Source organism: Miniopterus natalensis, chromosome 8 (assembly GCF_054644295.1).
Source record: "Miniopterus natalensis isolate mMinNat1 chromosome 8, mMinNat1.hap1, whole genome shotgun sequence".
Lineage (NCBI taxonomy): Eukaryota > Metazoa > Chordata > Mammalia > Chiroptera > Miniopteridae > Miniopterus > Miniopterus natalensis.
The window spans coordinates 36825936-36841106 of NC_142088.1; the positions used below are offsets into that span (position 1 = coordinate 36825936).

At 38.4% G+C, this 15171-nt stretch overlaps 1 protein-coding gene across 2 annotated transcripts in view; it reads right to left on the reverse strand.

The window, feature by feature from the left end:
- OSBPL6 (oxysterol binding protein like 6) overlaps positions 1–15171 on the reverse strand; it is an 88262-nt gene that overhangs the window by 40760 nt on the left and 32331 nt on the right. The window contains exons 4-10 of one of the 2 annotated variants that reach the window (XM_016209775.2): positions 12112–12234; positions 9179–9232; positions 7983–8096; positions 7699–7869; positions 4996–5128; positions 4147–4250; positions 3479–3571 (exon numbers count right to left, since the gene is read on the reverse strand). In XM_016209775.2, coding sequence (XP_016065261.1) covers positions 3479–3571; positions 4147–4250; positions 4996–5128; positions 7699–7869; positions 7983–8096; positions 9179–9232; positions 12112–12234 — 792 coding nt within the window. The remainder of the gene's footprint in view (positions 1–3478; positions 3572–4146; positions 4251–4995; positions 5129–7698; positions 7870–7982; positions 8097–9178; positions 9233–12111; positions 12235–15171) is intronic. The other variant, XM_016209837.2, reaches the window with a different exon arrangement.

The following is a 15171-nucleotide window of genomic DNA, read 5'->3' on the forward strand; positions in this document are numbered from 1 at the left end:
GTGGAAGAACCCGAGCTTTCTTGCCTTTCTTCTGTTCCTGGTGGACAGCATTAAGGACTAATGACATTTCCTTCTAACCTCTCAACTCTGCCTACGTTTGACAGATCCTGGCCCTTCAGGGTGTGAGCAATAATTTTAATGCCAGTTAACTGAGACGTACTAGATTTAAGAGTCACGAAGCAGCCCAGATAGAAAAAAAGCCTGCAAGACTGCTTTAGTCTTTTTGGAACAACAGAAATTCCTGTATTTCCAATTCTCTTTATATCTGCCAAATTACAATCACATTTCTCTTCCATTGTCTTATATCGTCTGTGTACATATGGTATGTACATACATCATCTGTTTTCCACCAGAAAAATTTCGATACAAAATCCTTGTATGCTTAATGTAGTAAAAAAGAACTTATTTTGAGCTTACAGTGTAATCTGAGCATCTGTGAGATCTAGGATGGCTACACATGAATGACATCACGTCACTTATCTGCTACTCCGTACTTCCTACTATCCCTCCTTCTCTCCAACAACCAGGAATCTAGTATGTAACTCACACTATCAGCAACACAGGAAACTGGCAGCTCCCTTTTACAGCAACCCTTGAAAAACATTCTGTTCTTGCCTTCCTCTACTGCATTTAAAACACAGCCCAACTGTTACCGTACAAGGGTAATACTGAGATTTTTATTAGAACCAGAAAAATTTGAAGTTTAGGAGACTAGAAGTCCTTTCTCTAAAAGGTAATCTCCACAGAGCCGTCTAGGACAAACCTTGCCTTCAGTGTGTTATACAATGGACTCTGAGGCTAGCTTCCCAATGGCTCCTAGTGGAAATATGGTCATAACCTTCACATCCGAATCAACAGCACAATCTAACAACCCATGCAAAAAACAGGCAATCAGACACCCAGTATAACATGTTCGCTTTTACTTTCCTGAGGCCAATTTTTAAACGACCTGTTTTATAATTATTTCAAAATGAAAACTGCTACAGAATGCTGAATGAGAAATTCAGCGAAAACACCAATAACAACAACAGCAGTAACGATGACCACCACCACCACCAGACAGTCTAGGTTCATTCACAAATGGCTGGTATTCAAACAACAGAGGGGATGAAAAGTGAGCCACTCACTACAAAGCCTCTCAAGTTGGCTGCAACAATGACCATCAGAGAAAGTGGTTCAAGGAGCAAGATGCTTATGGGCTCAAAACAAGTGCGTGGCACCATCAGATGGAATTCCCACGGTCAAGAAATACTTCAAACAGGAGGAAAAGTCCTGTATGTTAGGGTGGAAGGAGGTGGTGGGTAATTCACTACATTAAAAATAAATGTTATGTCTTTCTGTAAGTAAAATATTAATGAGTAATGGCATAATATTGGCCATAGTCATTTCTGGCTGATTTTATGGTTTCCAGCCTAAGGGATCCTGGAAGACCTATTGGTTTGGGTGAACAGAAAAGGTCCAGGGATGGTACCAAATTCTGCAGCATTCCCCCCATACCTTTTGTTTTATCAGTCAGTCCACGGGCAAGTAGATTTTCTCTGGGAATAATTAATAGCTTAGTGCCAGCCCCAAGTCTATTTATTTCCACTGGGAGGTGCAATTAAATCTCCTACTTTTGATAGTTTAAAGTTTTCTCTGAGTATGAGAATGAGCTGATTTCAATTTCCCTCAAAAATAATTAAAACAGAATCACAAGGGTCATTTTGTTACTCTTTTGGCATAACAAAAACAAAGCAAAACAGCATAAATAAAAACTTAAAAACAAATAAGCTACTCAAGAATGTTGCAGGTGCATGAATGAAGAATATTTGCCTGCTTTTTGAATAATTTCTTCTGATAACTTAAAAAAATCTTCATATACTTTCTGCACACTGAAAAGCACAGCTGTGACTATGTGGGCTATTCAGAGTTCATTCTACTTTCTTCAGGAAAACAGTGATATGGGGACTGTGGTGGCCTCCTGGCCACAGTAGGGTGGCCGGTGGCATTGCATTCAGATGCACTGAGAACCAATCGAGATACCAGCTTTGAAGGAAATCTGTTCAATGGCAAACCTTATAAAACAAGATTGAAATAATATCTAATCGCAAATGTATACAAATATATACATATGGTGTTGGCATTTTTCAATAATTTTTTTATAATGGTTCTTTTTCCTGGCTAATAGCCATAGACACCACAATTTTAAAAAAAACTAGACAATCATGTGTTGAAAACAAATGAAACTGCCAAAAGCAATTTTAGGTAATTTTCTTGTGAAGTCATTTGGCGCATTTGTCTCTACAGTATTAATTTTCTGAATAGAGGGGAAAACATATTGAACAAAGGAACACAAAAAATTGTGTTCAGAGAATGTGGACATTCTAAGTAAATCATACATTTTTAGTGCTTATGAAAATTTGTTTTCAAATATATCAGATTAGCAAGCAAAGCAACAGTTTGTTATTTACACATTCAGAATTACGACAAAGTGTTATCAATACAGTCAGAATTAAAGAAGAATTATTGTTATTTATTTAGAAGACACTGAAGAATTCTGAAAAGCAGTTCCCTTTACCTTTGTATTATAACGTAAATTGATTAATAGTGCAACAGAAAGAAAAGCAAAGTCATAAATTGAATTTTGATTGTGCAGAACAAGAGTCCTTTATAATATATAGCTAGGATCAGAGAAACAGAGATTCCAGTTTAAAGGTCTAAAAATAATGTGATTTATGGCATAAGAGGTTTTAGGCCATTTACCATGTTTAGTACCATTACGATAAAATAGGATCGTATTTTAAAATTTAAAATTATTCATTTCAAATAAATAACTTATTGAAAATAAATTTCAAGTAAATTTATCATGAGCCATTAAGACTTCAGTTCAGATTTTAAAAGTGATTGTTGGTGGCCAAATATTATCTATTTTTGTAGAATTTTGAATTTTTAGAGTTGAAAGGGAATTCAGAGGTCATTCCATGAAATCCTTTACTTTACCCAGGAGCAAAAAGAAGCCCAGAAAATTTCAGAGAAATGCATGAAATTATGCTGCCAGGAAATCACGGTGATTAGGCTAGACCCCAGGTTTGTTGATTTCCAATCTATTGCAGCCCTCACTCTTGTATTGACAGATAAAAATTTGGACAAGATCTAGTATATAGCAATGAATGTTCATTACAACCCATTGGATCTTTAGTTGAGATTTTTAAAGTGATTTTGTGTTAAAAAATATTTTAATGGTTCTAAGTCCATAATTGAGAATAAAGTTGCAACTGTGCAGCCATATTAAATAATTTTTACTTTTATTTTAAATTCTTTTTACTTAGGTCAGAGTAAAAAGAGTAGAATTCCCTCTATTGTAGATAATATAACTCAATCTGAAAAGCACGGGCTTTAAAGCAGTTAAGCTGCTGTAAACTTTTTAACGTCTATGAACTGATATATAAAGACTATAAAAGTATGGAAAATATGAGTGAAGGAAAAGTAAAGTCTGTACCTGCAGTTGTATTTTTGTATCTTTGCTGACACTTTTTGTTCTCCATCTTCTTGTGACCCGCTTGTCTTTCTTTGAAATATCTACACAGTTAGCCTACATTACACAAACAGTTAAAAGCAAACAGTTAAAAGTATTATTAAGGTCACACAGACAACACAGGCATAGACGGAGAGAGCAGAGCAAGTCAGTCAAGACTGTTGTCAGACACCTAAAGCAAACCAGCAGGAGAGGAAGGTATCTTCTGATGTGTAGTGGGCATTAAAAGCAAAGACAAGAACTTAATCATAAAATATATTTTTTTGCTACACAAAATGAAGCAGGATTAGAGGTCTCAAGCATTTTTTTTCTACATGAAAAGATGGTAATAACTCTGAGAGCATCTAAGTTATACCTTCAAAGCTATCATTTCTAATGGAACACAAATATGGAAGAATGATTCAGATTTTTATTTCTTCTAGTTTGTATTTAAATGTAAAATATTTCAAATTAGACATCTCAACATAATTGACACCAAGATTCAAAAATATTAAGAGTAACTTCAGAACAGAAACTAATCTGTATTGTAGTTATTTCCCTTTAAATGTTACCTTAAATTTTCATAGAACAATCTAGTAAAAATTCTAAGTTAATATCTTAACGTCCTTTACCAGCAGCAGTAATACGTTTACCTGCATGTCAGTAAAGTTGGGTGCTGACTGAGTTCTTTGAAGTATTTCCAAATTTTGCAGGAGTTTGCTAAGTTCCACAAGGTTTGACTGGCAGTGTGCAAGGTCTAATAAAAACCAGAAATGAAAGTATGTTAGAACTGGGCAGGGAGTGGTGGTGGTGGTAATAAATCAATGCAAATGATGGCAAATATGATTAGGCAGGACCATGTTTATATATAATGGTGATACTGGCAAAAGAAAAAACAAAAAACAAAAAACCAGACCCTTCCCTGATTTAGAACCATAAAAACCACTGATCATCATTAGATGACTTCAAAGTGTACTCCTGCAAATTAGCAGCTATTAGTGTAGAGAGCCATTAAAATTTCAGACAAATTTTGTATTCACTTTCCTGCTCTGGTGGCCGTTGTCACATAAAAGGCACACTCAAGGGAACTTCAGCAGTTGTGTGGTTTCACTATTAAGAGCCTGTCTACCTGCTCCTAAAATAGTTTACAAGGTGGCTACTTGGAATTTCGGTGGAGTCAAAGTCAAGTTCAGAAAAATAAGATGGAATACAGAATCAGATGAACATACTTATCTATAACTTAGCTCACTAACAATGTAGCAATGCATGATTTCTTCAAAATCTATTAGAGATGTTATACTAAACAAAACTAAAGATTCTCGAAGTGTTTCCCTGGCCCAGCAGAAGCAGCGTCACCTGGTCATGAAACCATTCTGTTTGAATTGCTTAGAACGAAGAAATGACTTCTTAAATTTTTAATATTTTGATATATTTAAAAAAGAGAATTTGGTAACAATGCGTTGACTGGAGTCCCAACCTCTCCGCACTGGGCAAGAACGAACCTTCTGCACACCTATCCATTTCTTCCGAGTCCTGTAACCAGGCTGCCACTTTACTCTGGCCAGTCGTGCAGGTGGCAGGGAGGCTGTTGCTGCATGGCAAGGGGGACTGCCATGGGCAGCTATTTGGTTGCACCTACAATTACAAAACAAAAAAATGAAGTGAAGCAGAAACAGTATATTTAAGTAACTTAAAAACACAAGTATTCTTAAAGGAACATTAAAAAAGGAAGAAAGGGTACAATCAAAACATGGGAGAAGCCTCTGGGCTAAGTGTGGCACGTGCTCAGTGGAGCCAAAATTCATAAACACTCTCATCAAGTTGCCATCTCCATTATACAGTGAGGGGACAACATGCAAGCATGTTATATCCTGTACTCACAGGGACCTGCCAACTCAAATTACCAATAATTTTAAAATACTCAGTAAGTTGTATCTGACACCACAGTGTCCTTATTGCAGACTCAACGCATGATTGAAGGCCTTTCCCTTACAAGAGCTCTCTCTATGCTCGTGATAGCTCAAGGTCTCGGTAGCCACCTGTGATTCCTAAATACTGTCCACTGTCCACCAGCAAGTAACACTGCAAATGCCTTGAATGCATATTGCACATTATAGTTTATCAAAAGGTAATCTTAGCAAGTTATTATTATTTAAAGCTGATAGACTTTCCATTGAAGGAGGCATTTTATGGGAAATAAAGTTGTATGAACTATACAGATACTAAAGTGAGTACAGTAAATGCTCAGTGGAAAAAAAAAGCAGAAACTTATTTTCCCAAAAAGCTGAAACAACTTTAAAACTCCATATTTGACTTTAATATTCAATTACAACTGGTTGTGTCTCTTCTAAATCATTCTGAAGTGAAGGATGCACACACTTAGCCAACCCAGACTTATTTATTACCCACACAGGGCCACAAACCAATTAACATTCAGGAGTCTCATGATTTGATACTTAGAATGCAAGCAAAGTGTTAAAAAGCTCTTCTCAGACTTTACTGCATTTTGATAAATGTATTGGGAATTTGTCACTGAGTTGGATCTTAGAATATGTCATTTGTTACTAGAGCAATAGATCTTCTATGAAAACCAGAGTTAAAAAGCTTTCTTGTTCCAAGGCAAACAGTGGGGAGGATCTGGTTTCAGCTCTCAGTTCTCAGATATCACCCAAGTTATTGAATAAATAACAAAAGGGATGAAAAGAATGTATCTTTTATCAACACTCTGTGCCAACGATGCAGGCAGAAGCTGGAACCATCAAAGGATTAAATATTTATGTTTTTAAAATATCCACCAGGGATACATTTCTTGTTTAATTTGGACTAACTCTGGGATTCATTCTGTTCCATGGTGAGAAGGCAGGAGGAAGGCAGGGGGCCCAAAGAAACTCAGGGACTATCTTAAGCATCTTGTTGGGTCATCCAGTAGTGTCCTATTTCCTACACCTCTGATCTCCTGGTTCATTCCCCTTCATTTCAGAACTGCTTAGTATTAGGGTTAACCCAATATCCCCTTCCTAGGGCTGATTAAACAGTCCTTGGCAAGCCTACAACCAGGAAGGTTTGAGAGTCTTATGAAATACAACTAATGGGATTTAACAAAATTACTTGAGTAATTTCCATCGAAATAACAAAAACTGAATACAGTAGTATTTCATTTAATCTGATTTGACTAGTTTTGCAGTTACTCCTTACTCCATGAGGTATTTCAATGCTTTGCAAAAAAAACTTGGATATATGTTCTGTAAGAAAATAGAAAAAAGGGGAATTTTCACTGAAACATTCTCGAACCGAACTCCTTGTGGCAGCCAGTTACTCACAGATGTCTCTGTTCTCACTACCAGGTGCCAAGTGGGAAGCTGGAACACCCCTGGGCAGGGCCATGTGGCTATGGTTCAGAAAACTTAATTATCGAATCCAAAGCACAAACAGCTGTCTCCCTGCCTGTGGTCTTAACCTTGATTTTTAATAGGCAACACCTCTAGTCTTTCAGCAACATTGAAAACGAACTCTTAAGACAGTCCAAAGAACAACTTCAGCCTCCCGTAATCTGGTACCCAGTATAATGGAAAGGGCACAGATTTCGGAAACAGAGAAATGAGGATTCAGATCCTGGCTCAGCTGTTTAATGGCTATGTAACACCTGGAAAAATTATTTTCTGTCTCTGAACTTTAGCTATATTAAAGATTAGAGATGCATAAGTGTCAAATGCTTAACACATTGCCTGACTAGTGGGCTACTCAAATGGGCTATTGCTCATATTATTGGCACATTCTCTAGCCCACTTGTCTTACCTTCATGGGGAAATTCACTGGTCTCTCCATGGGTCACATATATATTATATCTCAAGGTAAAAAAGTTTCGTTTTCAAAACTTTGTAGTCTTCTATTACCACCCAGGAAGACACTGATTTCTAGGTGCTAATTAATGTTTGCCCTACTTCTTTAATATTCTTAAAAAGCCATATAAAATTAGGATGTAGTCCATTCATAGAAAGGAAAAGCAACTGTCAATTTTCTTGGTGATCCACATATCCATCGAATCCATACTTGAGATTAACTTTGATACCAAATGTCACTATTGTCTTCTGAGGGGTTTGTTTCCAAAGAAAACCTCTTTCTGGCTGGTCAAATGAGACTCAGTTATGTGTCTGCATAATTTTCCAAGCAACTTCTGGGCTGATTATTATATTACAAAGACATACCTTTCCATCCACGACAGAAACATTAGCAGCTGGTGAGGATTCAGCTGTGGAGGTTGAAGGAAATATGTGAAAACTAGCATCTCTTGGTGACCTCACTATCTCATTCTGCCGATACAGTCGATGGTGACGCAGTTTGGAGACCCATGCATCAAACCAGTCCTGGGATTTCACCTAAAACAATGAACAAGAGAAGGTAATGGTGAAACCGATATTCTGTTTACCACTGGTACAGGCGAGTGATTTCCCCTGATAATGGCAGAGAAACTGTTGAAAAGCAACTTTACCTTCAAGTGATAGATGTGCTCTTCTGTGTCAAGGTCTATCCTCCGAGCCTTCTTTTTAATGGACATGACCGAGAGTCCAACATCAATGCTTCCGTGGACCTTCCCTTTTTGAATCTGAAATTGAAGGACTAGTAAATAGGCTGGAAGGATATATGATTTGATGTGTTTCTGTACTGAAGTGAGTTTAATGTAATCTTTAACTTCTCTATGAGAAAGGGAAAACCACACCTCCTTTACAAAGGGAAAATGGTTAAGGTTCTCAGGTTAAGGTCCTTAATCTGAGGATAGCTGAAGCTGCCGTGACTTCACACCAATTTCAGTACATAAGACTATTCATCTCTTATTCATTTTTGGCATAACATATAATGTCAATTTTTCATATTTCTAGATTGCCTAACTTATATCCCAAAAAAGATATCATTAATGGTTCCTAAAATAACTGTGGTCAATCTTTGACCTACAACCCAGAACGTCCCCAAGTAATCAGCTAGAAGACAGCTGCAGGGGCAGAGCCGGGCAGCTGGGCCCAGAGAGCACAGAGCAGCCAGCCAGCTCTGCTTCCTGGCGGCGCTCGGCTGACCGGTCACACAGCGACTCAATGGGAGAGATGAAAACAACACTGAAATCTGTTATTTCCCCTACAGCACAATGATAAAGAGGGCATTTTCCAGTTTTGCATGCAAACAATTACTTTTACATTGAAGAAAAATAAACTGGAATAATTTTAGTGAGTTGGGATTTTCAAGATAAAAGGATGTATGATATGAAATAGAAATGAAGTTCATAACATAGGTACTAAAAGGACACTGACAAGAACAAAGGTTGCTTTAAATCTCAAAAAAGCACATAAAGCATAGTTTATTAAGATGCAGAAAAAAGCCTATTTGGGTATTCTCTCCAAGACAGAAAGGATGGTTTTTATTAGTGTGTTACTTTTAGGTTTAAGCTTGTTTGGAATAACAGGCATCACAATAGTTAAATTAAATCTTCATGCACCAGTTTGAGATTTTAGGTTAGTTTGAACTGAAGCACAAAACACACCTTCCATGTAGCATGGAAGCTTGGTGGCTTGTTAATTACAGACACAGAAATGAACAAAGCTGGGAACTATGGCACAAGGCTTGCGCAGCTGTGGGCGTGGACTCGCTTCAAGCACTATTCTACAATCTTTGAAACATGCCTCGTGTGCTACTTACATCAAGTGGTGCCTTTGAATACTTTAACATTCCATTATCCAGGACAAAAAACCGCTGTAAGAACCAAACAACCCCAGTTACTGTATCTTGAATTATATAAAACATTCACAAGTGTGGGTTAATGTTGCTTGGCATTTAGTAAACAATGCATTTATCATTTTAATGTATTTGGATTCAGTGCACCTGGCAACAGTTGGACACGTTAAATGGTCACAAAATATGAGCTCTAGTTCTTTTCTGTTAATCTCACAAGACGATGCTTTTTCCATTGCTTTTCAAAGAGAGTGCAAGGGAGAGACAGAAACAGCGATGTGAGAGAGACACACTGATTGGTGGCCTTCTGCATGCGCCCCAACCAGGGTCAGGGACCGAGCCTTCACTGAGGTACGTGCCCTCAGCCAGAATCAAACCCAGGACTGTTCAGTCTGCACAGTCCGACGTTCTAACCACTGAGCCACATTGGCTAGAGCTGAACTCTAGTTCTGTACTACTAACCTCTTGGGTTCTTTTACACATAATTCAGTGGAGATGAAATCTTTTCACCATGGTTTTTCTTAATGGTGGTTGTTGGAGTGGGGTTGGTGAATTGCAGGACCTGCAGCTAAGACTTTCTGAATGAATCACACTAGGAATTTTTTTGAAAATGAGAAATAAGAATAGTCTGAGTTAGGTCACAGAGATTTTGTGAGGAGCTTGAGAATTTTTCACTCCTTTATTTCCCTGGGTACCATGGGTAATTCCTGAAAATGCACATGTCTGTTACAGAAGCCAGTGGACTGGATCTGTGAGTAATAATGATCTGGACAGTTTAAGAAGCAGAGATTAATCAAAGAGCTTAGATGCATATTTACATGACCTATGGACAGACAACAGTGTGGGAAAGACCTGGGGAGTGGGGGTGGATGCCCGATGGAGGAGTTCAAGGGGGGAAAAGGGGGACATCTGTAATACTTTCAACAATAAAGAAAAAAAGGAAGTAGCCTTAGCAACATGCTTGCATCTCTACTTAGCAAAATTCCTGCATTTTATTATCAGTAAAAGAGATAAATATAATTTTTGAACTACATTAAGGGTTTAAAATGAGAGAGAGAGAGAGAGAGAGAGAGATTTTGGGCAATTTTTGTCTCCTTCAAGATTCTCCTGGTCCAGTTCAAATGAATGTAGCCACTTTTGCTCCACAAAAACTCAGGAACTCTCTGCTGCTGATTTCCTTTCCACCAGCAATTGACAAAAGAACAAACAGCTCCCAGGACCCAAGCAAACAATGGGTCCAGTGCCCTCTTCTAGTCCCTAAATGCAGGGTGCCTTTCTGTTGCTGGAAAATTACTCTGCTGGGAAGTTTCTTAGCTGCTGAGGTAGCAGGGAATCAGGCCTGGGGACACCCTGCACAGAATTCACGAGGCCACTGGGACCCCTTTGTTACAGGTTCTGGGGCAGAGGGGGCCAACAAGTAAGCACTGGAAGAATCTCTACAGTCAAAAACCACTTGATTACTCAACTCTCATAACTTGGGCAGTCAACTGGGCTGATGCTTGAACAAACATCTGGTGGCACTACAGAAGGAGAAAAGGGAATGTGAGGGAGAGCCTCCCACTAATTATGTGGCAAAATGTTCAAAGGCATGGTTGAGAAAGAGCTGTTGTTGAACCACAGCCAGTTTTGCTGAGACATGGGAAGAGACTGCTAAACTAAAGTTTGCAATTCAAATCAAATTTGTTTGACATTTTTTCCCCATTTCTATCTATGAAAGAACTTTAGCAGGGATAACCTATTGGATGGTCACAGGGAAAGAATTAGCAAGGCCACTGATTCGAGGAATTGCAAAGTGGTAAGGTCAGGGCGAAAGGCAAAAAGTGGTTCTAGGAAGGAGTATGGCAAGCTGGCCAAGCTCCAAGGAAGACCAGGGTAGACGGAGATTCTCGGCATTGGGAGAATACCAGGGGTTCAAGGTTTCTGGCAAATGAGAAGGAATAGCAGACGGAGCCTCTTCGATCTGTTTTATTCCACCGTCAGAGACAGAGGGTTGGATAACATTCCCAGTCTCTCCCTTAAAGTGAAAAAAGTGTAATTCCTCAAAGATGTTATAATCCATAACCTCCTTGCTTTGGGCCAATGGGCAGCCACCACTGGGCCAATAAATCCGTCTGCCCTGAGATGAAATCCATCAGCAGATGTGACAAGTAGATGAACCTGTTCTTCCAGTGGTTTCAGGGAAGGTACTGGTCTATCAAAGGCATGATTCTGAAATGGAGGACAACTGCCTCCTCGGCATCACAGAATCTTGCTACTCAGGTCACTGCAACAAACAATGGAGTGCAAAATATTTTCTCTGTAACTAAAAGGATGGAAAAAGCATGTGGGGTAGGGAAGAGGAAAGAATAAACCATAGAGTTTAAAGAGTAATAACCAAACTTCCAAGATCAGTGAATTTCCACCTTTAGTTTGCACTGGTAACAATAATTTTAGGAATCATTACATAGAAATTCATGTGTATGGATGTTCATCGTAACATCATAGCAGTAAAGAATCAGACACATCCTACATATCCAGCAATAGGGAACTGGTTTAAAAATAGTGGAACACTTGCATGAATTTTTTAAAAATCTATTTAGAAGGATATTTAACATAAAAACATATTCATGTTAATTTAAGTGAAAAAAGCGGACTACACAACGATATGTACAAACTGGATTTTAAATATAAAAAAATTTACTTTAAAATATTAAAAAAAATAATTTTCCCCCTGCATACAGATATTACAGACCTTAGACTCAAACAGGTGTAACAGGCTGCATGCAGCCCAGATGGTTAAAACAAGGCCTTGACAACCAGCTTACACGTACAACCATACTCTTGGCTTCCCACCTAATGACACCAAATCAGATCCTTTATTTACAAAGATGCCCTGAAGGGGAGTGTGATGAAAGCATTACCTTGTGCCAGCCTTTTAAGGGCCATTTTCTTTTCTTCAGCATAAAGCCTTCATGTTTGTCTGGTCTCTGGACATTGGTCTGGCCTATTTTGAGCCCTTCTATAATTTCCCAGCTGTCAGCTTCCTGAGAGAAAAGAAGAAAAGCGAATCACATGTTTCTTGGTGTTTGAGGACACACTTAAAACAGGTTCTTAAGTAAAAGTTGCTTTTGAAGCAGCACCGGACCCACTGGAAGTATGAACAGCATCCTGGAGCAAATTCCAACATCAGACCCAGCTAGGCACTTAGAACTGAAGTTAAAACAAGCTCCAGGTAGACCTAGAAGGCTGTGGGGCCATCAGACACGAGATGGAGTTGGAGGTTGGGGTAGAATGAAATTTCAATTGCCTGTACTCAAAAGGTTTAAAATGCATTTTCCCAGACAGTACATCTGTGGGCACAAAGGCCCTTTAACGTTTTGAAATAAGACTGTTTTGATGGCAAATGTTCCATTAGTGCGTGGACTCAGCTTTATGTGCAGAAATGGAAAGGCTGCAGTGGTCTAAGTGGCTCATAACCTATTAAGCTGAAGAGCAGGGCTGTGGGCATCTGTTTCTTCTCAGTGAGGCTCTGTGCATTCAGAGTGCACATAAAATGCACACCAAGAAGTCCATGCTTTTGAAGACACACATCCTGAGACACACACACACCCTTGGGAGCCTCGGAAAAAGCACCAGATATCTGGGATGCTGGAGCCCACACAATCTTCCTCCTCTGTTAAAAATGGACAAAATCATGGTTTCCTCTTCCATGAGACATGCTTTGTTCATTTATGGTGTTTACAATTTTTTAAAGAGTTGTCAACATTTAAACATCAGAAGATTTCAGACTTTAAAAGTCCAAATTTCTTCTTTCATCCTAGAAACTGCTTGTTCTATGGTCACATCAAATCTATGTTCAAGTCCAAATATGTGTAAATGGGGTGGAATTTTCACAGAAAGTTATGTTTTCAGGAGATGTGGCTGAATATTGTTTCATTCTAATATTGTGGAGGCTGGGAGACACTCCTGGCTTCCAAAAAGCCCTCTGAAGCCAGCATCATGCTTCTATCTCCCCTAAGCCCAACCCTGCAACACCCACATACCCCCAACCCTTCAGGAAAACTAACCTGAGAACAATGTCAGTTTTCATCTTCTTTGTCATCTGAGGGGTGCCTGGTGAATGAACTTAATACTTTACAGGAGCACACCCACTAGTTTGTATTTGGCAACATTAAGAACCCTTTAAAGGATCTATAAAGTTATACATTACTAAAACTGTTTTTTTTAAAAAAGGGAGAAAGAATCTGTAAATTTCCTTTTATGTAAGAAAACAACCCAAAAAGTGATTTTCTATTTGAAGACAATACTGTCGGAAACTGCGACAGATCTGGTCAAAGCTGTTAATGAGACTAAGCAATTTAAAAAAAAATGTTTCTGATGAAACAATTCCAGGCTGCATACCATGTTCTTTGGACAAGACAGGTGCAGGTGGCATTATTATCCAGAGAACAAAGTGGGGTGCCCTTGCATTCTCATTTTTAATAGTGAATTGCAATTCAACAAGTGAATACAGTTTATGAATAATTTAGAAGAAGGTTCTTATACAAAGTACAGTATCTTTGGCTTTCCACTCTCACTAAAAAAGTAGTTAAGAATGCTAAATTTTGATTTCATAAAAATGATGGATTTCTACTGATTTCTTTTTAAAAGTTTGGTATAGTCAAGAAACTAAAAGGCTAACTCTCCATGCATGTGTAAATGTCTTTGTTAGTGCTCTCTCTGTTCTTAGAAAGGTTATCAGCTATTTTAATGACATGTCTATTTTTGGTAGCCCCATCCACGGATAGCAGCTCTAAAAGGATAGCATGGTTGTTACTGGATAGATCTTATTTTAAGGCTAGTGTTCATCTTTGACTGATTTTGTGTGTGTGTGTGTGTATTACGAATACTCTGAATTACTAGTGGAAATGGAAACATTTCATAAGTACAGATGTGTGTTGAATTTTTTCCAAATGAGACTCAGGATGTACTAACAGCTTGTCACTGTGGGGCTGTGGCTACCGATTTCTATCACAGTCCGTTTTTATTTCTTTGGGAGTTTAACTGAAGAGAAAAACAGAAAGTGACAGGATAGAAAAGGTGAAAAGTTAAAATGTATTTCTTAATTATAAATGAGGCAGCTCTGAACAAATAATTCCATTTGCTCTGATGTGGAATTACTACACCCAGCAAAGGAAATTGAGAAGAATCCTAGTGTAGTTCCTATAGTTAAATAAGCTGTCAAACTGACAAAGATGCAAAGATAAAGGCAGAGCAAACAACATTCTCCCTATTTCAATTATAAATGCTGCTGCTGCTGATATATCCAAGGTGTGGAAGAAATGAAAGAGCCCAGTTCTGTATTTAACACAACCTATCTCTGCTTAGTACCCCAGGTCTAGCTTAAGAAAGCTAAAATTACTCTCTGAAAATTGATTAAGAACTTTTTTCATAATTTCAATTGATATTAAAAGTCTTCAATTTTCATAGGTTGACTTATAACAGAAACAGAGCCAAAACCCCTAATGTGATCATGTCAGTACTGGACTCTAGTCAGATATATAAACATTTTTGCTATTATAGAGAGTTTAGTAATACTTTTGATCTAATAATAATAACTAAACATGGGGAGCAACCTAATAACAGCCCTACTCTGTTCATTTGGAAAAAAAAAAAAAATAGAGACATTTCTTTTCTCAAGGGCATACTCTTTGCCCATGCATGTGGGGGTGGGTGGGTGTGTGGAAAATGCTTTAGGAGGTGAAACTACCAAAGAATTTGAACAAATCCTGAGACAGGACAATATGTACTTCAAACAGTGTTCTTCCACCACCAACCAGAAGCCCACCTTCCTTCAAAGGGGCTGGAAAATGGTGAGATACTCTGGTATCTAGATTGCATGGGACCCTCTGGTTTCATGGACAGTATCAGCAAGTGGAGGCTGTTGGTGCCCCATCCAGATCCTTATCAGGCCAGCGGACTCAGGCCCCAGCTGCTGTGAG